This window comes from Asparagus officinalis, chromosome 3 (genome assembly GCF_001876935.1).
Source record: "Asparagus officinalis chromosome 3, Aspof.V1, whole genome shotgun sequence".
Classification (NCBI taxonomy): domain Eukaryota; kingdom Viridiplantae; phylum Streptophyta; class Magnoliopsida; order Asparagales; family Asparagaceae; genus Asparagus; species Asparagus officinalis.
In genome coordinates, this window is record NC_033796.1 from 15,178,883 (window position 1) to 15,205,988 (window position 27,106).

The 27,106-nt window shown below is 40.3% G+C and overlaps 1 protein-coding gene and 1 pseudogene across 1 annotated transcript; one reads left to right on the top strand and one right to left on the bottom strand.

Annotated features, from left to right (window-relative positions):
• Positions 2,184-4,213, top strand: LOC109833129 (scopoletin glucosyltransferase-like). The gene has a single exon (XM_020400687.1). The coding sequence runs from the start codon at positions 2,738-2,740 to the stop codon at positions 4,145-4,147; it is 1,410 nt and encodes a 469-aa protein (XP_020256276.1). The 5' UTR covers positions 2,184-2,737; the 3' UTR covers positions 4,148-4,213.
• On the bottom strand, positions 7,419-26,202 carry LOC109833130 (annotated as a pseudogene).

Sequence of the window (27,106 nt, forward strand, 5' to 3'; positions counted from 1 at the left end):
ACAAGCATTTAGTAGGTATCTTTATTATGGCGGACCAGCTTATGCCACGTAAGAACACAACATTCGCTTTCATTATATTTTGTGGAGAAGTAATCTTATACAAAATACAAAATACGTAAGAATTGATTTAGAACTAACATGAACTAGTTCAAACAGCTTGTTCTCTAGGAAATGCATGGCTCAGGGACAACAAATGACAAGGCCCCCTATAACACATGAGGTTTATGTGCAATTAACCAAGCATTATACAGATTCTTGAAGGGGTTCAACCCCTAAACACTAGTAAATACAATGGCTAATAACATAGAACAAAATGGATCACCTCTCCCTCATCTTCTTCCACTTCGTCCAAACAACTCCCCAATCATACCCTCCACGTCCTTCACCTTGTACTTCAACCTCACATTCCCCACTTTACAATAACAACCAAAAGAAGAGCTCAAGAAACAAGAAAACCAGAAATCTCAAAAACACAAATTTTTCAAGAACTCACTCATATCAGATCCCAGAAGAGGAAGACGAAGAATCCTCCTCCAAGAAACCATCATTCGACCACTGCTCAGAGATCTCGACGGCTTCCTTCTCTTCTCATGGTTTCGTCCATCCGTACGAGAGCTAGTCCCCTTCTTTCAGAATCTCCTCGGCCAAACCCAGCCTCCCGCCTGAAATCAGCTCCTCCCTCGTCAAAAACGCACTCGGGTTCTCAGATTTCTCCATGAAATCGTAGATATCAAGCTCCAATCTACTGACGCCAGCATCCTTACGTTTCTTAGCGGAAATCGTCGTGGAAGAGGACAAGCGGAGACAGGGGAAGGGTTTCGACGGCGGCAGAGCAGGAAAGAACGAAGAGAAGAGGCTAGCGGAGCTCCGGCGTTAGCTCTACCTCCAGCACATCCGTTGTTGCCTTTTTCTGGTTTTGTTTTCACCACATACCAGAGCTAACATTTTATCAGTCGTGGGCCCGGAGGGACTTGGGGGGCGGCGCCGGGGGCCTGGGCAAAGGTGATGACGGCGAGGAGGGCGAGGGCCCCTTTTATTTTAGAGAGAGGGAGAGAGGAGAGAGAGAGAGAGAGAGAGAGAGAGAGAAGGATGACGTGACTTTCTATGCTTTTGGGCTATGTCTCGGGAAGAAGGAGAAGGGCAATTTGGGTTTTTTTTTAAATACAATCTCTATTTTGTATACTGCTAACGTGTTGGGGCCTTGACACATTAAACATTACTTTTTGGGGCTTATCCACATGGGGGAAAATACAAGGGGGTTGGTCACATGAAGTTTCTGCTTTGGGGGCTGAACATATTTTTCCCTTGAAACTAAGGCGGGACATATCCGGAATGATAATTTTGGGAATTGTTTATTCAATTAATTGATAAGTTACATTGAGAAACAATTAGGGCAAAATATGAGTTTCGCTATTCTATGTTGTCTATTTATATTTAGGACAAAATTTTGAAATCAATTATTTTGAGAATTTAATCAGCAAAAACGATTCAATTAGGGGGAAAATTAGTAAAATCGACCGCTCGTCATGAGAGAATGGTTGATTTTGCTAAAATACAATTTTTACGATACGCGGGACTACTAGTCTCGTGTAATTTAAAGTCTTAAGGTTGATTTTGCTAAAATACAATTTTTACGATACGCGGGACTACTAGTCTCGTGTAATTTAAAGTCTTAATTAAGCGACCAAATTATACGGGACTAGACGATACGCGGGACTACTAGTCTCGTGTAATTTAAAGTCTTAATTAAGCGACCAAATTATACGGGACTAGTAGTCCCGTCCATTTTCCATTTTCTTAGCATGGCTAATGATGGATTAGTAACCCCTAATTACAAGGGATTAGTAGTCTCGTGTAATTAAAAAACCTTCAGCAAAATCAACCGTTTTCTGCCCGAGAGGGCTAAAAATGGTTGATTTTGCTCATTTTTAAGGAAGAATGTCGTTTTCACCGATTAAATTCTCAAAACAGTTGATTTCAAAATTTTCTCCTTATATTTAATGGATTTGTATGCGTAATGATCTTTTTGTGTGCGGCCAAGCAAGAGATAGTCAACTTGTCCGATATATTTGTACAACAAAATAACAAAGCCGTATCCTAATAAGAGAGTCACTCATTCGGAACCTTGTTCATCTCATATTCAACCTAGCTCTTGCAAAGACTTGAATTTATAGAGAGATTTGTATCAAACATTGAGTGTGGGAAACAAGCCAATGAAATTTTGTTCTCTTTGGAGATCGCGAACAAGAATAGTGATTCAAACAAGAGGTCCTATAGAATTTTTACAGAGCAAAAGGTCGAAAGATCTTTTGTCGAACTTCCCTGTCGTTTGAAGATTTTGAAGTTTTCCTTCGCTTTGGTTAAGACGTATTTGACACTCTACTACAAATCATTTTTCTCGTTGTCATCGTCCAACAGTAGCTTCCACAATTTGTCAATAGTTTTAATCACTGAGTTAACCGGCCAAACGTAGATGAAGAAAATTTCTAGGAGGAATCTTAATTTAAATTAATGCATCTTTTAACTTAACAATCTCATACTGACTCACGATAGCACGGCTCACACAGGCTGTTCCTAAAGTTTAAAGGTTAGCGCCAAGTGTTTGCTCTCAAGCTTCTCAGCATTGCAGTTCCCATTACTACACGACACAGTCCGTTACAGAAGAGAACAACAACTCCCCTCACTTCATTTACATCTGCTCCTCTGAATTTCTCTCTCATCTATCGCTTCACTAACAATGGGAACTGAAGATCAACGCCCCCTCCACATCTTCTTCCTCCCTCTAATGAGCCCCGGCCACATGATCCCCATGGTCGACATGGCCAAGCTCTTCGCCCTCCGCCCAAACATCTCAGCCACCATAATCACCACCCCTGCCAATGAACCCCTTGTCCGCCCGTCGATCCAATCCACCGCCATTGAGCTCCTCCTTGTCCCATTCCCCCACTCCGTCACGCACCTCCTACGCGACGGCAACGAGAACCTTGCCTCTCTCACCTTCCCTGACTTCCGCGACTTCTTCATCGCCTTCTACTCCCTCCAGAAGCCCATTGAAGAGCTCCTGTACTCTCGCCGCCCAGACTGCATCGTCTCCGACTTTATGTTCACATGGACCACGGACACCGCTGCGGCACTCAACGTGCCTAGAATCGTGTTCTACGGTCATGGCACGTTTGCCAATTGCGTACATGAAAGCCTCCTGCGCTACACTCCTTACGAGAAAGTTAACGATGATTCTGAGGTGTTCGCGGTCGAAGGCCTACCTCACCGTATAGAGATGACGAGATTGGAGGTTTCTTTGGGTTTGAAATACTCAACGCAGGCGATGGTGGAGTCGGTAGAGAGGAGCTACGGCGTGGTTGTGAACAGTTTTGTCGAGCTTGAGCCGGAGTATGCAGAGCTCTATCGGAAGAATGGACGGAGGGCATACTACGTGGGCCCGCTATCGCTGTCGACCAAAGATGAAGCAGAGAAGGCAGATAGAGGGAAGAAGTTCAATCCAGAGCTTGAAGGACTCATTACGTGGTTGGATAAGGAGGAGGAGAATTCAGCTGTGTATGCTTGTTTTGGTAGCCTGAATGAATTCTCAGCTGCTCAGCTGCGAGAAATTGCACTGGGGCTCGAGGCCTCGGGCCAATTATTTGTCTGGGCTGTGAGGGATATCAATAGACAGAACGAAGCAGAGTGGTTGCCTGAGGATTTTGAGGAGAGGGTGAAGGGGAAGGGAGTGGTGATAAGAGGATGGGCACCACAGATTGCGATCTTGAACCATAGAGCAGTAGGAGGGTTCTTGACCCACTGCGGATGGAATTCGACACTGGAGAGTATAAGTGCCGGTGTGCCGATGGTGACGTGGCCTGTAGATTATGAGCAGTTTGTAAATGAGAAGCTGGTAGCTCAGGTGCTGGACATCGGAGTGAGCATCGAGAGAGAAGGGAAGAAGGTGGTGAAGGCGAAGGAGATAGCGAAGGCAGTGAAGAACGTGATGGGAGAGGGGGAGGAAGCGGAGGAGAGAAGAATGAGGGCGAGGAAGTACGCGGTGAAGGCCAGGGCAGCGATGGAGGAGAGCAGCGGGTCATCCTACTTGGAAATGAATCGTATGATCGAGGAGATTAGGGAGCATTCGCATAGGACGGCCAACATCTGACCATTGGAACACTGGGGAAATTTCAGTTGTTTTGCCCCTTTTTTTTTTCACTTTTGTGCTAGTGTAAACCTATGCTTCCTAAAAGCTGAAATTTAACTATTTTCAAGCTACAAACCGTCGTACACGTCGGTTGTTTCTTGCGTACGCTTGTTATCACTTGTCTACGGAGCTTGGAAGAAGTTCATGCTTTTGCTGACAAGTTGCGTGAAGAAAGCTTCAATAGCTAAGTAGGTAGTGCGCATAGCTTAAACATGCCGAAAAAGACACCCACATAAGGAGAAATTGCAAATAGGAAATGTGAAATATATAGACTATAAAAAAAGTTCCCTGAAAATAACTTCAGTAACAATTTGCACAAATTACCTTGTAACTTTTCGCGAGGATCAAATCCACCATCCTCTGCGCCGTACACAGCCTATGAAGGTGTGTCAGCCATGTAATCTTCAGTCTTGAAGGGCTTTCCAGAAGCCACCTCGTGTCAATACATATTTAGTTTAGCTGACGCTAACTACTATCAAATTAAATAAAAATTCAAAGGTAAGAGGGTCCTGGAAAAACAACACCAGCTCATCAAGAAACTTTTCATAGTATATCCACATGTGCCATCGACCATTGACCTTGAACTGATTACCTACCTTCGCATGGAGAAGGAAGCACAAGTGAACAAAAGTTCTCAAACAACTTCATGTTTGCCCTTGCTTTTGATGGCCAAAGCTTCCAAAAATTTGTTTGACATTAGAATGTCAGGGAACATTCTGCATTGTGAGGTTTGAAGTTGCAATCCTGCACAATGAACAAGTAGAGGTTACACAGCAAAGGGAAGATGATCCTCAGCAAAAAACAGTGATGGCACTCATGAGGCACAATATATAACACCCTTGGTTTCAACTAAATCTGGCTTTCCTGTGTCAAATAAGTTGGCATATGCACCAATTATCATTCCCTTTAACCAGAGTGGAACAATATATTGTGCAATGCCCGTGCGCCGTTCTTTATTATGTAAGGCTTTCATAGAATCCTATCATTCCATTTAACCAGAGTGGAACAATATATTGTGCAATGTGGAACAATATATTGCTCAGTGGCAGCTGAATTAGACTCTCAACTAATAATTTACGAGATCGAATCCCCTTAAATTCAGAATAAATTTGTTAATAAAGTATTTCAGAATAAATTCACGTTTGTCAATATTTGACTGATGATGAGGGCTAAAAAAAGATAAATAAAAGAAAAATAAAAATGAAAAAGAAGGGAAAAAAAACTCATGTTCAAGTAGGTTTCAGCGTTTCACATAGAATCTTATTATTCGGAGCGGTGTTAGAGGCACACCATGAGGCACACCTCCGGTCACACTCCCCCACCTACTACAGTGCAGGGGGCCCCACAGGAGATTTTTAAAAAAATCTCCTGTGGGGCCCCCTGCACTGTAGCAGGTGGGGGAGTGTGACCGGAGATGTGCCTCATGGTGTGCCTCTAACATTTCTTTATTATTCGATATACTTCTGCATGTAAATCTTCAGAACTAACGTTAGTTGAGCACAAAGTTCCTTAAATTATTATTCGATATACTTCTGCATGTAAATCTTCAGAACTAACGTTAGTTGAGCACAAAGTTCCTTAAATTGTTCGTCAAGGTTGATAAAACATAAATATACACTAAAATGTCTTTTACTAATATTAAAGAAGTTTTCACTAGCTTAAAAGCGACAGTTGTTTTACTATTTATCGTTATTATTTTGTTAGAAATATTATATGTATTATCTATTATTAAATCAAAATTTTCAGCTTTTATATATTATGCACCGTCTTCTCTACGTCAATCCTACCAAAATATGGCAATTATCTTATTAATACGCCACTTGATATTCTCTCTCTTTTTTTTTATTTTTTTATTTTTTACTCTTTCCAAAATCAAGATTATTCAGGCATCTCTCTTGAATTTTCATGCATGGGGTAGGTGTTAATACAGGACGATTATTTACAAGAGCAGAAGAATTATTTGCCGAAAATAATTAAATATGAAAGTTGGTTGCGAAATTTTCTGTAGCAAGAGATTTTTCTATTGTTCGCATATGTGCATAATCAAATAAGCTTATTTCTAACAGGAGACTTTGTTCTTATACGTGAAATCATGGGATCCAAGTCTCCCCTTTCATGATGGCCAGCCCATTTATATTTTATTCCTCCGACCAGTGTGTCATATCAAGGCTTAATTTTTTCCCCCCATTATTAGATACATACGCTAATCATATTTATCAAATTATATGGTTTCTGGCAATACAACCATAGTCATTGTACATGCTACTTCGAAGGGGGACTACAATATACAAATGTTTAATATAAAATATTAAGAAAGATGGATCTTGCTCAATGTTCACTTAAACACGTAAATGTAATCATTGATGAAGAGTTCGATCTTAAAAGTCAAAATTTAGGAGAGTGCTTTACATAGAGTCAAGAAGATGCGAGGAAAATCAATCTCAATAGAGAACTGGGAGTAAATAGCATAAAGAAACGCTTAATCAGCCGCTTAAAGAGATTAGTCAAATATATAGCTCTGATGCAGAAAATACTAAAATCTAGAAAAACATTTTAAAAAAATATTATAAGTCATTGAAAAAAAAGAACAGTGCGGTTGGCATCAGAAGCGATCTTCTTCAAAAGAAATTCAAGTATTATAGTATTTTACCAAAACATATATCCGTAGCAAATAACCTCAAAACCGAACCTTTACTAATAGAATATTGAAAATAGAACCACAGCATTTTCGCTTGCAGCATTTTGATGTTAACCCCAACTAATGAGCACGAGGGAATCAAGCTATTACTTATGGTTCCATAGATTAGCAATAAAGTATGATACACACTATAAATAATCAGGGATAAGATCAGAAGCGCTCCCACCCTTCTTTGAATACCGCTTACAGGAACAAGAATGATCAACTCCTCGCTGCGGTTGAACATTAACATCAATTAAATTAGAATAGCCTTCAAAAATATTTGTACCACATAACAACCAATCAATGAAGTCCTTAGAAACAGGAAACAATCTAAAATCCACAAGCCATCGGTTTGCTCATTGTCCTGATAGTTGCCAAATATAATCCAACTGCTAAATTGTTTTGTGTTTTAGAATGGATAAATGCTTGGCCAAAAAAAATCGAAGTATTTGTGTTGCAGCATGAGTATCCACACATGCATGCTAGTGTTATAATTTGTAACATAAAAGTGAAATTTGCAAAATGGACTTACGGTATCTAACCAAACTACAGCACAAATAACTATTCTTATACACCCATATATACCCAAGTTATTCTCATTAATTAAACAATATCCCAAAACGCTGAAACCACACGTTACAAGCGAATGAGCGATAAACATAAAATGCAAACTTTCTCAATGCCAAGATGTATACTTATAGCCTTAACATTATTTGCCACGATGCCTCCAAATTGACAAAAGACTACTATCTACCAGTTCTCTGAATAGCCAGTAAAGCTTGATCACAAAGGTAACACACGGCCTACATCAAGAAGTAAAGGATCAGGATGCCAGAACATATCAATCAATTTCAATAATCAAATGTGACCGCAATTGCATTTAATGATCCAAGTCAATTCAATATCTAGACAGGTCAGGATACGAGGCAAATATCAATCAACTTCAAGATTCAATTGAGACTTCAGCTACATAAAATGATCTAAAGTCGTAATTACAATGTGACAACTAACCAACTAGACACATGGTTGACAACTATCTGGCTCGTAAGAACTCCGACACGAAGTCTCATGGGAGTTCACAAGACAAAACTGAATACTGGAAACAATATTTGTCAGGTAAAAGAAAGGGTATTCTAGAAAGAGTAATAATCTTCTTGATCAACAAGGCATCACCATAGCTGAAGATTCAAGCAGACTGCACATCACAGGGTCCAGGAACTCACATCAAGGACAAAACCAGATGTGACATTTAATTCCATACATATTCCAGGAATATGTACGGTTCAAACATTACCACCTAAGCAAACTGTATCAGCAATGAGATGAACCAACAGTAATTATGTCATTGTATAAAAAGAAAGCAAACTGCTCTTGTATGTTTACATGATCTGCTCAATATTTTAATCTAAGAGGAATGTATGCAGACCAATATCCACACAGAATAAACATTCAGATGTTCCGTGCAAAACTTACTGTCTGGCATAGATTTCAATGGTAGATTGCAGAGATCAATATAGATTCTGTGCCATCAAGTATCACAATATACAATGGTCTCCAGTTTTAATATAATCTGTGAGGTTGATGTACTACATTCCAATCTTGAGTATGCTTGAGTCTACTAGAAAGATAAAAACATGACGCCTCGAACCCTAATTTATTGTGTCGTTCCTATCTTTCATCAGCGTGGGTGTTGGCAGTCATAATGAGCCAAACATCGAGTCGCTATTCCCCAGCACCACTTGTTCAAGTTTTTAGTATTTCTTCCAACGTATCGGCACTTCGTGCAAATTCTCGACACATCTCTATGGTTCTTCCTGATCATTAGCTCTTGTTTGCTCTTCAAAGTCTTCCCCACATTCTTCTTAATCTAATTCATATTTCTTTTATACTCTCCTATTTCAAACCCTCTTTCACTGAAAGCTATAATCTTTTAAACCACATATACTCAATTACACTACAAAACCACTGAAAATACACAAACTCTAACCCAAAAAAAAAAAAATCAACCTAATTTGGATTTGCAATCACCTTGAGAGAGGCAAGTCCAGCAAGAGGAATCAACGCCGATGCTCGATTTAAGACGAGACGAGGCGATCGCACTGTGAAGAGGCATTAAAGACTCAACAGTTCCCAATGCGGAGACGATAGCCCTAAAAATAAGAACAATAGAAAAAGGAAGGAACTAACTAAGATGGAGGCAAGGATAGCTAGGGTTTAGGGTTTACCTTGAAGAGAGGAGAGAATCTTGTCGACGGTGCGGTGACCGGAATTGGGGTTTTCAAGCGGATGGGGGCCGATCTCACGGCGGCGATGGCGGGAGACCCGAAGAGCGATGCCTATAGGTCTCTTTCGTTCGTGTCGCAGCGGGAGTGAAATTATTACCCCCAAATCTAATAAGCATTTAGAAATTAGTCCCCCAAAATGTTTAAAGAATTTGGGCGACTGGTTGCAAAACACTTAAAGATCTAGGGACTATTTCAAAATATCAAGATCTCAGGGACTATTTCAAAATGTGAAAGATTCGTGGGACTAATACTGGTGGTAAAATATCCTACTATACTTGTTTACATGATTTGTATAAAAGATGTATACTTGTAGGTAGGGGTGCATAGGTCCGGATACGGCTCCCTTGTTTACATGATTTGTATAAAAGATGTATACTTGTAGGTAGGGGTGCATAGGTCCGGATACGGCTCCGACACTATGCTTATCATATCCATATCCGCTTATCCATCTCGGATATAGCTACGGATACCCATATACAGTGGTGTAGCCAGAATTTTTTTTTGCCCTGCTCGAAAAAATAATCCTGGCTGGCGATGAATCCCAAGGCGCAAACATCAGCGAAAGAAATGCATCGTCCTCCTGCTCATCTATCGTCGGAGTCGGCACAAAACCTAGTTTTGAGCAGAGAAGCGAGGAGAAGCTGCTCAAGCTCGGTCGTCAAGGGGCTCCCCTCGTCGGAGTCGACGACGGGCCTCCAGAAGTCGACGACGGGGCTCCCCGATTTCACTTTCTTACCCTAGGCAGCTGCCCAGGGCAAGCCCCAGGTGGCTCCGCCACTACGCATATAACTCGGTAAGGAAAATTCATATCCATATCCGCTAAAATCGGATACAGTTACGGATATGGATAAGGATATATAAGCGGATATACATGCGGACACAAAACGGATATGAGAAAACGAGATAGTATTGAGAAAAACATAGTTCATGTGATACAAAAGAGGTCGTTAATATGTTCATTATAACTAAAAAGCTAATATTAGACATCTTGATCATCAATTTAACCACAAATCCATAATTTAAGAATCAAAACTATCGTAAGAGTATGACTAATATGTATTCGGATACTTCGGATACAGATATGGATATTTCACTACAAAACGATATTCGCAACCATATCTTATCGGTTATAGATTTGAGTAACCATATATGTATCCTAACGAATACGGTTACGGATATTTCCTCGGAAACTGATACAGTTTAGCACCCCTACTTGTAGGTCACCTAGAAGAAGAAGATATATTACTAGTGGGATCCAGGAATTTTCACAATAAATAAAATAAAGAAACCCAAGCAATTAGAGAGTGAATTTCAAGCTTCAAAGGATTTGGTCATAGACTTTTCTTGGCTGACCCCGAATCGGTCTATTTTCACGCCAAGGTCTCGTATGGAGAGTATCCAAGTACAGGTTGTAGTTTACGCTTCCCTCCTCTTTGTTCAACTCTTTTCCCTTGTTGTTTCATGAAAATGATTTAGTTCACTTATGTCATCAGTGGTGAAGATATATAGTGTACATTAGTGTGATAAGATGCCACTATACATTGGTGTCATAGGACGCCTACTTTACATGCATTTTCACTTACTTTTATGTTAATTTACTATTTAATTCACCACTGAAATTAAGGCGGGACATATCAGGAATGATAATTCTGGGATTACTTATTTTAATTAATTTATAAGTTATATTGAGAAACCATTTGGACAAAATATGAGCTTCGCCACTGTATGTCGTCTATTTATATTTGATGGATTTGTATCCGTAAGCCAAGCAAGAGATAGTCGGCTTGTCCAATATATTTGTACTACAAAATAACAAAGCCGTATCCTAATAAGAGAGTCACTCATTCAGAACCTTGTTCATCTCATATTCAACCTAGCTCTTGCAAAGACTTGAATTTATAGAGAGATTTGTATCAAACATTGAGTGTGGGAAACAAGCCAATGAAATTTTGTTCTCTTTGGAGATCGCGAACAAGAATAGTGATTCAAACAAGAGGTCCTATAGAATTTTTACAGAGCAAAAGGTCGAAAGATCTTTTGTCGAACTTCCCTGCCGTTTGAAGATTTTGAAGTTTTCCTTCGCTTTGGTTAAGACGTATTTGACACTATACTACAAATCATTTTTCTCGTTGTCATCGTCCAACAGTAGCTTCCACAATTTGTCAACAGTTTAATCACTGAGTTAACCGGCCAAATCGTAGATGAAGGAAATTTCTAAGAGGAAGCTTAATTTAAATTAATCCATCTTTTAACTCAACAATCTCATACTGACTCACGATAGCACGGCTCACACAGGCTGTTCCTAAAGTTCAAAGGTTAGCGCCAGGTGTTTGTTCTCACGCTCCTCAGCATTGTAGTTCCCATTGTTACACGAAACAGTCCGTACAGAAGAGAACAACAACTCCCCTCACTTCATTTACATCTGCTCCTCTGAATTTCTCTCTCATCTATCGCTTCACTAACAATGGGAACTGAAGATCAACGCCCCCTCCACATCTTCTTCCTCCCTCTAATGAGCCCCGGCCACATGATCCCCATGGTTGACATGGCCAAGCTCTTCGCCCTCCGCCCAAACATCTCAGCCACCATAATCACCACCCCTGCCAATGAACCCCTTGTCCGCCCGTCGATCCAATCCACCGCCATTGAGCTCCTCCTTGTCCCATTCCCCCCCTCCGTAAGACACCTCCTACGTGATGGCAATGAGAACCTTGCCTCTCTCACCTTCCCTGACTTCCACAACTTCTTCATCGCCTTCTACTCCCTCCAGAAGCCCATTGAAGAGCTCCTGTACTCTCGCCACCCAGACTGCATCGTCTCCGACTTAATGTTCACATGGACCACGGACACCGCTGCGGCACTCAACGTGCCTAGAATCGTGTTCGATGGCCACGGCGCATTTGCCAATTGCGTATATGAAAGACTCCTGCATTACACTCCTTATGAGAAAGTTACTGATGATTATGAGGTGTTCGCGGTGGAAGGCCTACCTCACCGTATAGAGATGACGAGATTGGAGGTTTCTTTGGGTTTGATATACTCGACACTAGCGATGGTGGCGTCGATAGAGAGGAGCTACGGCGTGGTTGTGAACAGTTTTGTCGAGCTTGAGCCGGAGTATGCAGAGCTCTATCAGAACAATGGACGGAGGGCATATTATGTGGGCCCGCTATCACTGTCGAATAAAGATGAAGCAGAGAAGGCAGATAGAGGGAAGAAGTTCAATCCAGAACTTGAAGGACTCATTACGTGGTTGGATATGGAGGAGGAGAATTCAACTGTGTATGCTTGTTTTGGTAGCCTGAATGAATTCTCAGCTGATCAGCTGCGAGAAATTGCACTGGGGCTTGAGGCCTCGGGCCAATTATTTGTCTGGGCTGTGAGGGATATCAATAGACAGAACGAAGCAGAGTGGTTGCCTGAGAATTTTGAGGAGAGAGTGAAGGGGAAGGGAGTGGTGATAAGAGGATGGGCACCACAGATTGCGATCTTGAACCATAGAGCAGTAGGAGGATTCTTGACGCACTGCGGATGGAATTCAATACTGGAGGGTATAAGTGCTGGTGTGCCGATGGCGACATGGCCTGTAGATTATGAGCAGTTTGTAAATGAGAAGCTGATAGCACAGGTACTGGATATCGGAGTGAGCATCGAGAGAGAAGGGAAGAAGGTGGTTAACGCGAAGGAGATAGCGAAGGCAGTGAAGAATGTGATGGGAGAGGGGAAAGAAGCGGAGGAGAGAAGAATGAGGGCGAGGAAGTATGCGTTGAAGGCCAAGGCAGCGATGGAGGAGAGCGGGTCTTCCTACTTGGAAATGAATCGTATGATTGAGGAGATTAGGGAGCATTCACTTAGGACGGCCAATATCTGATCATTGGAACATTGGGGATACTTCAGTTGTTTTGCCCATGTTTTTTATTTTTGTGTTAGTATAAACCTATGCTTCCTAAAGGTTGACTTTAACTATTTTCCAACTAAAAATAGCCATTCATTCGTTGTTTCATGTATTCGATTATTATTTCTTGTCTACAGAACTTGGAAGAAGTTTATGCTTTTGCTGACAAGTTGCCTGAAGAAAAATTTCAAGAACTACGTAGGTAGTGCGCATAGCTTAAACATGTTGAAAAAGACACCCACATAAGGAGAAACTGCAAATTGGAAAAGCGAAATATATATACTACAATATTCCTAGAAAACAACTTACGTTATAATTGCACACACCTGTGGCTCAATAACTGTAACTTTTTGCAAGGATCAAATCCACCATCCTCTGCGCCGTACACAGCCTATAAAGGTGTATATAAGCCATGTAATCTTCAGTCTCCAAGGGCTCTCCAGAAGCCACCTTATGACAATGCATATTTAGTTTAGCTGACACTAACTATTATCAAATTAAATAAGAATTCAAAGATAGAGGGTCCAAGAAGAACATTACCAGCTCATGAAACTTTCATAGTATATCCTGTAGACGTTAAAAATTATCTATATGTTCCTGAACACAACTCAAGACGAAGAGAGGATGAATGACGTCATTGTCTAAGTCAGGGAAGATCATCCGAGGGCTAACTAAAGCAAAAGGAAGCAAGGAAAAACACAAAAAATGATTACTCAAAGAGACTATAGTTTCCGAGACAATGTCAACTGTCTCGAAAATGCGAGACATTATTGTCGTCTCTGAAATGCGAGATAGGCACAATGTCGCGGAAATAGTGAGGCAGTGTAACGTCTCATTTGACGGTTTTCTTGGACTTCGTGCGACCTACGTGGCTTCATAACTGCTTGGAGATCATTCATAAACATGGGGAGGCCGTTACAAACTGAATAGACACTCAAAATCCCCGAAAATCACGACATTTAACAGATTGAACATCGGTTACAAAACTGCCTGGAACGACCTCTTCTTCCGAGACAGTAGACACTGTCTCGGAAATAGGAGTTAATGAATAAGGTTTATTTCGACTTCTTATTTTCAGAAACGATTCCCAGGGGCTATAAATACTTCCCCTACACCCTTGTGCACGGGGGAGAGCTAATTGGTAGCAGAGAATTGATAGTGTGGTGAGCTTTGTGATCCAGAAAGAGAGAGTTCTTCGCATCCTGAAAGCCTTTAGTATTTTCCTTAAGATCAAACATTGTTTTGTTCTTGAGAAGAGTGTTTTATCTCACATTGTTGAGATATTTACTTCTGTCCTTGTTTCTAAAACGAAACATCGACTCCAAGCTTTCTTCGGATCAATCTAGATCTGTGACTCGATCGTTCACAGACTAACGTGTCCTCAGCACAAGCAAAGATCACACACAAACAACGACCGATAAACAGTCTCTGCGTGTGTTTCTAGGAGATCTCATTTGTTTGCTTTTATTTGTGTAAAGAAGTCTTATAAAAAGGCTCACTTTTTTGAATCTGTAATTCGATAAACAAGTTGTAATGGATTCCGCAATGAAAAAGATTTCCAACGCAAAAATATCCACGTGTCATCGACCATTGACCTTGAATTAATTATGTACCCTTGCAAGAAGAAGGAAGCACAAGTGAACAAAGTTCCCAAAGAACTTCATGTTTACCCTTGCTTTTGATGGCCAAAGCTTCTGAAAATTATTTGACATTAGAATGTCAGGGAACATTCTCCATTGTAAGGTTTAAAGTTGCAATCCTGCACAATGAACGAGTGGAGGTTATACAGCGAAGGGAAGATAATCCTCGGAGCAACAAAGGGTGATGGCATTCACAAGCCACAGTACATAACACCCTTGATTTCAACTAAATCTGGCTTTCCTGTGTCAAATAAGTTGACATATGCATCAATATCATTCCGTTTAACCAGAGTGGAACAATATATTGTGCAATGTACGCCGTTCTTTGTCATGTAAGGCTTTCATAGAATCCTATCGGTAGTATAGCAAATATCATGTAACACTAGAAATAAGGACATGAATCTGATGTTAAGGGGAAAATAACTAAATCAATTATAAGGCTCTTCAATGATCAAAACTTCGCAACCCACTGTGTATAATGATGACCCTACTGTGAGGAGGCCGCAAGTATTAGAATCTAGGTTGATGATTACAAGGTCAAAGTTTTGAGGTTTTAAAGTGAAGTAGTTTTGTTATAAACATGACTAATAGTAGCTGATGGGATATATAGAGAGAGCTAATCTGTCAATTATGTATTGTGTCTACATATGGGTATATATCCATTTCTCTACTAGGGCAACCATCTAAATCAATGATTCGTGGTATCAAAAGGCCTAAAAAGGACATCAAAGGACACCATAACATTTATATGTAACGTAATGAATGCTCACAATAAAACTCTCCCAGAAGTCTCCAAATAGTGGCCTGTCAATTGCTATCAAGTTGTACTTTCTAGCAGCACTTGCAGTCGCACAAATGTAACAAACAAATAAAAACTCATCCATCAATAGAATGGCATCTGAATGGAAGCACTTTAGGTCTAAATAAAACATAAAGTTGCATTTATTAGGATCTCAAAAAGTTAACCTGGGTAATAGGTTTTAATTCATTTATCTGATCAGGAAACTGCACATTTGTCACAAGAGAAGTAGATATGTGCTATGTGCCTTCGATGTTGCTCATCAAGAAGTGAGTCTATCTCTGATTCCATTATTGATTTACCAACAAGACATAAGGCACAATGTTGAGGAGAAAGGCCTTCTGATAATCACTCTTGGGTAACTCCTGCAGAAATGGGAAACATGCATCACACACAGTACACTTAATGTTTTAAGAAGAGACATCTGCTGCAAATGCTTTCGTGGATTGTTAAGACAAAGGGGAAAAAATACACAGAGCAGTCACAAGGTTAAGGGGAAATGGAAAGATTCAAGTGGCAGTCTAGAACCAGATGTACACTAAATGACATACATAAGGAATGAATGCACTATACCTAAGATGGTTAACATAGTTTACCATATCAGCTTACAAAACTTGCTAGTCTGGAAATCAAAAGGGGAAAATGTTAACATATTCTCATGGAACAGTTTAATATGTCAAGATTAAATGCTAGAATGCATCTTATATGTTGTGTGAATGCTATACGTGTTTGTATGCCATATTATTATAAGAGTAGAAACAGAAACTGTTGGGCGCAGAGTCACGCCCACCGCCGCGGAAGCGATATGTCCTGAGAGAGAGAGCCCTGACTTTTGTTTTCACAAAAGTACAGGTCAAACTCGATATCTGTGTTTCGCGAAGGAATCCCAGACTCAGTAGCGAAATATCTCAGCGAAGTGAGATATCCACTCTTCCTCTCATCAGTGCAAGGATTGAACTATCGAGGGCACCTGCAAGTAAAACAAATAGTTATGATAATACAAAGACGAGATTTACGTGGTTCGGCAAACTAGCCTACGTCCACGGGAGGGGGGTTTCACTATGAGGAGAATACCAAACTTTACAAGTTCTCTCTCAACTCACTCTTTCTTTTCTTTCAAAGAAACTCACACAACCCACTTAGTATTTTATCCACACTAATTTTTCCCCACTCTCCCAACTCCTCCACCCCCTTCACTATTTATAGGAAACTGAGGGGGGGATCCGGATGAATTTGGCGGGCGAAATTCTCGTGGCGGGAAACAAACGGCGGGAAGAAAAGCTCGGAAGCGGGAAACGGCGTGCGGGTGCGGAGCTCGAAGCGGCATGGGCTGGCCTTGTCCACGACCGCGTGTCCACGAACTCGACCGCGTGCGAAGGGAGACGAGCGGTGCACGAACGAAGTGACGTGCTGCTCGAGTCCTTGCGTGCGCGCGCACGGAAGCAAGACGACATGGGCAGGCGCCCACGTGGGTGGGCCCCCCAGCACCCTCACGTCCACAGAAACAAACCTTGAACAGCTTCCATTTGTTTTATCATTTAGCATGCTGGTCTATGGCAACATTTACAATCACCAAAGGATCATCCATCTTCCATCACCAGCTCTTTCCTACGGGATTCATATGATGTCTCCAACATAAAACCATTTATTTGCACAAGACAACCTAAGGGTTGCTTCGATGCACCTGTCACGGAGGAATCAGACAACCCAGAAGTACATGATTGTATATTCAACATGGTTTTAAATATCTCCAACATGGCCCGAATATCCCTCAATATATCCTTTTACGGCGCTTGCCGCAACCGGTATGGTCTCTAAAACCTCTTTTTGGGTATCTTGGGTGATATATACCCAACGTGACCGATATATCAGCCAATATGTTGGCCGATATATGCTTTTATATGGTTTGTCGCAAAATAATATACTGCATTTGGCAATTTTTGCACGAGATATCATAATTTTCCTATTATATCAAATGACATTTTGGCCTAAAAAATCAATCCAAATATTGTAGCGTTGATTTGTGCTTTTGTTTGTTTTACAAGACTGATTAGTGATCCTAAACATATATTAGTTACATTCTGTATGCTTAGTTTTCCGTAAGTATGTAGAGACTACATTTTAGTGCATTATACTATATATGAAAACATCTGTTATAGTATTCCGATATTTACCACATATCCCCGATATATCCCCGATATCCGCAATCCGATATGAATTTTGGTCATCCGATATTTCCCCGATATCCGATATATAAAACCTTGATATTCAATGCTTAAATGTGTAGTAGTATAGAAATACCCGAACACCAAATAGAAGAATCTATTGTATCGAGCACTAGTCATAGAAAACTATATCAAACTTGCCTTACATCTCTTATCAATATTTAATTTCGTAATTCCTGCTTGTTCGAAGTATAAACAACTGCAGATGTTCTTGTTTAGTTCCTAGTAGTATAAAGTACCGTCTACACCCAAAAAAATGAAAATCAGATTCCCTTCATCACTTGCCTTAGGAATTTTCCTTAGAGAATGACATACCTGCAAGCAAAAGTGAAAGTTCTGTAAAACTGGCTCTATGACCACAATTGCTTTATCAGAGAAATGTCATGATTATGTCAGCAATATAGGGGGGGGGGGGGGGGGGGTGTTTGAAAAGTAAGTATGGCTAAACTGAGAATGTGAAACAGAGAAGTGGCAGCATGCGAAGTTTGCGTTTGGTAAGCCAGAACCCACTTTGGTGTATAACATTCCTGTGTGCACATGTTTGGTATTATATCAATTCAACACCCTCAGGAATGTTAGATTCACATAGGTGGTGTCACATTCACTCATTTCAGAAGAAAAATATTTCCTCCATGATGGATATACTAAGTCCAACCTATTAGAAATCCAGTAGATTACCTTATTTTTCAAAAATTGTGTACTCTTTACCTTCTCTCTCTCAAAATCGCTTACGCTTTTCCTTCTCTCTCTCAAAATCGCGTACACTTTTCCTTCTCTCTCTCTCTGCCATACACACCTTCCACCACAGCATTATTTGCTGCATCATCAATTACGTCCACGGGCTGCTGCAGATCTTTCACTATTTGGAAGAAATTTTACAAACACTCACAAATTTCTCACACTCCCAGTTTCACTCAGAAAATTTCTCTCAATTTTCTCACTAAGACTTTTTACTCCAAGCCTTTGATTTCTCTCTCTTATTCTTCTATAAGAGGAGTTGTTTCTGGGATGAGTTTTCCTTAAGAGTTTGGAGGCCTATTTATAGTGTTTTGGAAAACACTATGCACCAATAATTTATTACTGGTGGGGTCCTGCGGTGGGACCCGTCTGCAATTTTTTTCTCCCCTCCTTTCGGTGCTTTGTCAAAAAATACAACATGCCATCTGTTTTTGCTCCACCGAAAGGCCCTCCTTTTCATTTTTGTCAACAAAATGGGGTTGAAGCTTTCGGTGGCTCACTCTTTTTGACTAACAATCTCCCACTTGAAGACTGATTTCAATCTGTCTTCACATCTTGATCTATGCAGCAGCTCTTCTCCGGTCTTGATACTATTGCAGGCTAACTGAAGTTGAACACAGCTTCAGTTTGTCAGTAATCACCGTCTTTGTCAGCATGTTTGCCGGATTATGAGCCCCACTAATCTTTTCAAGCTTTAAAATTCCATCTTCCAGAAGTGACCGGATAAAATGATATCGCATCTATATGTGCTTCGTTCTGGAATGAAAAGACGGATTCTTCGCTAGATGAATAGCACTTTGACTGTCGCAATATAAGACATTGTCTTCTTGTTTCTTGCCTAACTCATCCAAGAAACTTTGAAGCCAAACCATTTCCTTGCTGGCTTCTGTAATAGCGACATATTCTGCTTCAGTTGTGGAGAGAGCAACTATCTTCTGCAGTTGTGAAACCCAGCTCACTGCAGTACCTCCTAAAGTATAGACATACCCTGTAGTGCTCTTTCTGTGGTCAATATTTTCTGCTAAATCAGCATCCACATAACCTGTTAGTATTGTATCTCCACCTTTGAAACAAAGTGCTTTACCTGTGGTGCCCCGTAGATATCTGAGAATCCATTTGACTGCTTCCCAGTGTACCTTGCCCGGATCATTCATGTACCTGCTAACAGTTCCCACTGCTTAAGCAATATCTGGTCTTGTACAAAACATGGCATACATCAGACTTCCAATAGCTAAGGCGTACGGGACCTTCGCCATGTGTGCACGCCTTCGCCATGTGTGCACGCTCTTCCTCTGTCTTCGGTGACTGATCTTTGGAAAGTCTGAAATGAACACCTAAAGGTGTACCCACTGGTTTAGCATCTTGCATATTGAACCTGGAGAGTACTTTGTTGATGTACTCAGTCTGTGATAACATCATAGTCCCAGACTTTATGTCTCTCTTGATCCTCATTCCAAGAATCTGCTTTGCAGCGCCAAGATCTTTCATTGCGAACTGCTTTGACAATTTCTGTTTCAAATTTATAATCTCTTGCAGATCTGATCCTGCAACGAGCATGTTATCAACATATAACAATAAAATAATGAAGCTATTGTCAAACCTCTTGAGATAGCAATAATGATCTGCTTGACATCTAGTGAAACCGTTGCTGCCCATGAAGTTGTCAAATTTCTTGTACCACTGTCTGGGAGCTTGTTTTAATCCATACAAGCTTTTCTTCAAACGGCATACTAGATTTTCCTTGCCTGCCTTTATAAAGCCTTCCGGTTGCTTCATATAAATCTCCTCCTCCAAATTATCATGAAGGAAAGCTGTTTTTACATCTAATTGCTCAAGATGTAAATTCTCAGCAACTATAATTTTCAACACCAGTCTGATTGTAGTCAGTTTCACGACCGGGGATAAAATTTCATTATAGTCAATACATTCCTTTTGCTGAAAGCCTTTGACAACCAATCTTGCCTTGTAGCGCTTGTTCCCATCATGCTCTTCTTTGATCCTGTAAATCCATTTGTTATGAAGAGCTTTCTTACCTTGTGGTAATTCAGCTAAGTCTCATGTCTGATTTGACATGAGCGAGTCCATCTCATCTTGCATAGCAGACTCCCACTTGACTGAATACTCCACCTGCATTGCTTCGTCATTACACTCCGGTTCACCACTGTCAGTCAGCAACAGATAGTGCAAAGAAGACGAATAACGCTGGGTTGGCTTAGGAATTCTGAAGGAGCGTCTCACTTCTGGCGTGCTTGGTTCTTCTTGAACTGCTTCAGGGCTAGTCTGAACATCTTTTTCAGAAATCTCCTCAAATTCAGCAAATTCCTTTGTTTCAGCTTTTGTACTGGAGTTACTTGATTCTGCAGTTGATCTGTCTTTGTACATCACATTCTCATTGAATATGACATCTCTGCTTCTGATGTCTTTGTACATCACATTCTCATTGAATATGACATCTCTGCTTCTGATGATCTTCCGATTTTCATAGTTCCAAAATCGGTAACCAAACTCATCACCACCATAACCAACAAAAACACATTTGTTAGATTTGGCATCAAGTTTACTTCTTTCAGCAGAATCTATGTGTACATAAGAGATACAACCAAAGATTCTTAAATGTGAAAGGTTTACCTCTTTTCTGCTCCAAGCTTCTTCCGGTATTCCACCATCCAAGGGAACTGAGGGACCGCGATTGATTAGGTAGGCTGCGGTATTGATAGCTTCAGCCCATAGAAACTTGGGCAAACCGGCATGTATCCTCATGCTTCTGGCACGTTCATTCAAAGTTCTATTCATGCGCTCTGCTACGCCATTCTGCTGCGGTGTCATGGGAACTGTTTTCTCCATCTTGATCCCGCTGTTTGTGCAAAACTCTTTGAATCTACTGTCTTTGTACTCTCCTCCATTGTCTGACCTCAACTTCTTTATCTTCAAACCAGTTTTATTTTTCACCATGGCCTTCCATTTTCTGAAGGTACAAAAGATTTCTGATTTCTTCTTTAGAAAATAGACTCACACCTTCCTTGTAGAATCATCAATGAAGGTGACATAGTACAGTGAGCCTGCAAGAGATGAAACTGGAGATGGTCCCCATACGTCGGTATGAATCAATTCTAACCTTTCTGTCTTGGGTGTCTTGCTAATCTTTGCAAAACTGACTTTCTTCTGTTTGCCAAAGATGCAATCCTCACATAGACCGACATCTACATTCTTCAGATCCGGTAGCTTCCCTTTTGACAGAAGTATCTGCATCCCTTTCTCGCTCATATGGCCAAGCCTTTGGTGCCATAGGTTTGATTTTTCATCTGCATCTGTTACTGCAATGATATTCTCTAAGTTAGAGGTTATATAGAGAGTACCACTTTTCTTACCTCGAGCAATGACGAGTGCTCCTTTGGTAATCTTCCATTCATGACCCGAGAAGGTTGTACAATAACCCTCTCCATCAAGCTGTCTCACAGAGATCAAATTTCTTCTAAGATCAGGAATATGTCTCACTCCTTGCAGCTTCCATGTGGTCTGATTTAACAATTTTAATCGGATGTCTCCCTTACCAACAATCTTTAAGGTTTCATCATCTGCTAGATGTACCTTTCCGAAATCACCGCTGACGTAGTTTTTCATGATTTCTCGACATGGAGTGGAATGAAAAGATGCCCCTGAATCAAGAATCCATGATTCAATCGGACTGTTGACGCTTAGAATCATAGCATCACCTCCTTCCTCGGTCACGTTGGCAGACTCCTGTGCGCCGGTGTTTTTCTTCGGTGCCCGGCACTCCCTGTTGAAATGACCATTCTTGCCACAATTGTAGCACTTGAAGTCTTTCTTTCCTGATCTAGATTTGCTCCTTCTAGATTTTGATCTGCTGTGATTTGAACTTCTTTCTGAAGTTCTTCCCCTAGACTCCGTGTGTAAAGCTGAGGAGGTTGAAGCTTCACCTGATTCTCTCCACCGAATTTCTTCACTAAGAATCAGATCACGAACGTCATCAAACTTCAACTTGTTACTTCCCGATAAGCTACTCACAGTCGTGACTGTAACGTTCCAGCTTTCTGGTTGAGAAGAAAGAAGTATCAATGCTCGTACTTCTTTATCAAATTCAATCCCAACTGAACTCAACTGGGTTGTGACTATGTTGAGTTCATTGAGATGTTGAGTTGTCGATGCGCCTTCCGTCATTCGTAAATTGAACAGCCGCCTCATCAAGTGAACTTTGTTTGAGGCAGAGGGCTTCTCGTACATGCTGTAGAGAGCCGCCATAAGACCCGCCGTGGTCTTTTCCTTTGCTATGTTGAAGGCAACGTTGCGGGATAGCGTCAATCGGATAACTCCAATGGCTTGTCTGTCGAGGATAGCCCACTCTTCATCCTTCATATCATTTGGCTTCTTTCCCGAGAGAGGTTGATACAGCTTCTTTTGGTACAGATAATCTTCGATCTGTATTTTCCAAAAGCCGAAGTCCGCACCATCGAACTTCTCAATTTTTACCTTCCCTTCATCTGCAGCCATCGCTCCCATTCGAATCTGACTTCCTCTAGATCGTTTCTGACAATTTCTGTGAACCACCTTGTATTAAGATACCTCTGTCGACAAGTCAGTACCGCCGGCAAAATTCCACTATTCACAAAATTTACTATTCACATGAATAGTAACCTTGCAGAAATTTGACAAACGTCACAACCAGAGCTCTGATACCAGTTGTTTGGAAATTACCCAGATTTCCCTAGTGACAGATTTAAGAGAGAGCGAAAATAAAATGCGTAAAATTGGGGGATACGTAAGATTTACGTGGTTCGGCACAAAATTGCCTACGTCCACGGGCTGCTGCAGATCTTTCACTATTTGGAAGAAATTTTACAAACACTCACAAATTTCTCACACTCCCAGTTTCACTCAGAAAATTTCTCTCAATTTTCTCACTAAGACTTTTTGCTCTAAGCCTTTGATTTCTCTCTCTTATTCTTCTATAAGAGGAGTTGTTTCTGGGATGAATTTTCCTTAAGAGTTTGGGGGCCTATTTATAATATTTTGAAAAACACTATGCATCAATAATTTATTACTGGTGGGGCCCTGTGGTGGGACCCATCTGCAATTTTTTTCTCCCTCCTTTCGGTGCTTTGTCAAAAAATGCAACCTGCCGTCTGTTTTTGCTCCACCGAAAGGCCCTCCTTTTCATTTTTGTCAACAAAATGGGGCTGAAGCTTTCGGTGCACCACCAGCATTATTTGCTGAATCATCAATTTCATGAATAATAAGTCAGTATCACCACTATTATCATTACTACATCCACTAACACCACCTCTAGTACTGCTGCAGCCATCACTATTGCAGTCCACCAACAATGTCTCTGCTGATACATAGGTACCGCCACCTCCAGCACCAATGTCATCAGGAACTGCATCACCACCATTACTGGACTATAGTTGAAATTGATGTCACCGCTTCTTGTTTTCATACCACACAAAATAATGTACGGGAAAAAAATGCTGTCACATTCCTGGGCATCTTTTAATAATACAGAATATGACAACATTATATTATATGAGTTATCCAGAATGTACCAAACATGATAATACAACATTCTCAGGAAAGAAAATCTCTAAAAACATATTTTTGACATGTGATGCGGATGGGAATGTTGCATTTCGATACACTAAATGCAATCTAAATATAGGATAAGAATGACGAGATACTTAAGAAATTAGCCGTAGCTCAGTTAATGATAAAAGGAAAAATCATTGAGATGGAAAACATGCGCCATGAAGACTGATAAGTGAGCCAGTTATGAACAACAATATTGTAGTCCACCGCGAAACAAAGTTAGTTAGACCCCAAGAGAATATGGATCAAGATGGTAAAAAATATGATACTTGTAAATATAACAGAAAAGATGGTGCTTAATAGAGCTAAATAGGTAGAAAAAGTATGTAGCCAGCCCCTAGAATTGAGAAGTCTTCCTTATCCTTTTCCTACCATTTTTGTTTGCCTTCTTATTGTTGTTATCATAATGTTGCATCTTCCAGGTCTAAACACAATACATGTTGATAACCACCTTCAATTCATATTAAAAAAACAAACAATCATGTTCAAGAGTTTTTGGAATTCCATAGAGTGCATTGAGTATAGCACGCAGAAATACAGAATGTATGTTTCTTACTCTAAACAAGCTTACACAAAAGCAGTATACAGTGGGTATATCTTCTCAAAGTATATAACTCAAAATGCTTAGTAGACAACAAGCTATCGAAGTAGTCCTTGACTAAATCCAGTTGCAGGCTTGATGTTCTTTCCAGATCTTTGTGGTTTATCATTTCCTTCTCTTTTTTCTTTTCTAGGGTAAGAGGACATGCACTGGAATCTACAAGTACATCATGAAAGAAGGAATTGAAGCCAAAAAAAAATGAAATGCTTTAGATTAAAACACATTTGCTGTCTAACAAAGACAAACTAAATAATGATGAAACATGAAATTAGCTATGAGACTAGCAGCCAAATACCTTTGTCTCTCTATGCCAAAGAATGAGTGCTTGTAACAATCCCCACAACCTTAAAGTTGTGACAGTCCACCTATTAATTTTAACTCTGCTGAGTGAACCAATAATCTTACACCCCTGCATAGGTGTAAGAAAAAGGCAATGAGCTTTTCAGTTTCAATCAATAAAGGAAAATAATAAAGCAGAGTTGAGATGAAAAGTTGCAATCAATGTAAAAGAATACCAAAAATATGAGAGAGGTAGAAGCCACAAAATGCATATTTTTGAAGTGCGCACTTATGTCTTATTACGTAGTAGTTTAAGTTATAAGTTATGGGATTTAGGAATTCTCTTGTCATGTTATTAATCTATGGTTTTGGGAAATTTGTCAAATCTGACAGCATTTTGTGCAGCGAGATCGATCAGTAGGAGGACATCACCTCTGAGAAAAGTTAATACGGTTTTGGTGAATGGGGAAGACGACGTTAAAGAGGAGGGTTATGTAATGAGGAGAATGGTGTCAGAGAAATGGCGGCGCCTGTTGCTAGAATAAACTTAGTGAAACATCGGCTTTAGGCTATAGAACATACAATTGGAGAAGAGAAGGGGACACGTTTACCTCAGCTTCCCAAGTTTCTTTCGGCAATTGGGACTTTCTTCTCTTCCTGCGGATCTATCGCACCGTAAGAAATGCCGTCAGATTTGATAAATTTGTCAAAACCCTAGATTAAGAACACGATAAATAATACCCCAGAAAGGAGGCGTCTTGGGGACCAACATTCATAAAATTAAAGAAAATAAGAAAAAAAAGACTCGTTGACATTCGAAATCCAATCAAAAGATAGTCTTACTCACAGAGGGGATTTCTCCTCTTCCTACAGATCGACTGCGATGTACGAAAGTTTCGTGAAACCCCTATATTAAGAACACGATTAGAAAGTACCCCAGAAAGGAGACATCTTGGGAACCAACATTCCTAAAATGAAACAAATTAAGGCAGAAAATATCAAAAAAAAAAATCATGCTCTAGGGTGTTTGGATGAAAAATTAACAATTTAGAAAGAAATAGGAGAAAAATCTACTTCTGCTTCTCGATATTCTTACGGCAATTAGGGCTCTCTTCTCTTCGTATTGATTGATTGTACTGTTCAAAACGCCGTCAGATGTGATCGATTCCTCGAAACGCTACCAAAATCAAGCGAAAAGGAGGAGGAGAAGTAATTTTACCATTTTCGCTTTGATCTCTGCTCTCAGTTCGCTCCCCTTTTTGGCGTTTGAGATTTTGTGAAGGAGAGCGGGGAGCGGTCCTTTATTTATAGCAGCAGGACTAATTGGATTCGGATACTCTCCACTATAAAAAAAAATAGTAGAGGGACCACTACATAATCACAGCCATTGATTATCTAGTTGATGGTTATGATTTTTTCTTTTAGTGCAAATTAGGAATGAGTGCAATACACGGGGGTATGGTAAATGTTAGATTTAGATTGTATCTTAACCGCCTACTAAATAATCAATACTTGAGATTAAAAGTAGTGGTCTCTCCACTACTTTTTTGCAGTGGAGAGGATCTAAATCCGGACTAATTGGCCTCACGAGTGATAATCGCGTGAGAAGTTCGTGAGAAGCGCGCGAGAGCAGGGGCAAATGCGTCAAAAGCCAATTAACTAGAACCTTTTTGATGCGATCCAGCTTACGCTCATCTCGAAACACTATCGGCATGTTTTGCAAATCTACAAAACTAGTTTTAGTTGGTGTAATTTTGATTAAAAGTTAGTTTTTTGTATGGCAATAATTAAGCTAAATTTAAACTAGTTCTCTTTAGTTTTAGCATCTAAATTAGTTCTCTTTTGAACCGCCTCTTATATGTACCTACTCTAGCTTAGTTAAGCTAAAACTAGTTTAAACCCAATCCATTTTTAGAATTGATAAACATAACTAGATCGTATCAAAACCATCCCTATAGGAATGAAGTCTTTTTAACCACATATAGAATTGCTAAAATTCCCAAACCAACCTTACTACCATCCATGTATGGTTAGATCGCTCTATTTATATGGAGCGTTCTGATAGGATCTACACTCGTCTCAAAAATATTAGAACCCATCAACTAAATAAAATACTCACCTAGTGCAAAATTAATTTTAAAGAGAACAAAACAATTTTTATCATTTTGCATAAATTA

What these genes read in the sequence shown, in the direction of transcription:
- LOC109833129 (XM_020400687.1), top strand. Translation starts at nt 2,738, where the DNA reads ATGGGAACTGAAGATCAACGCCCCCTCCACATCTTCTTCCTCCCTCTA.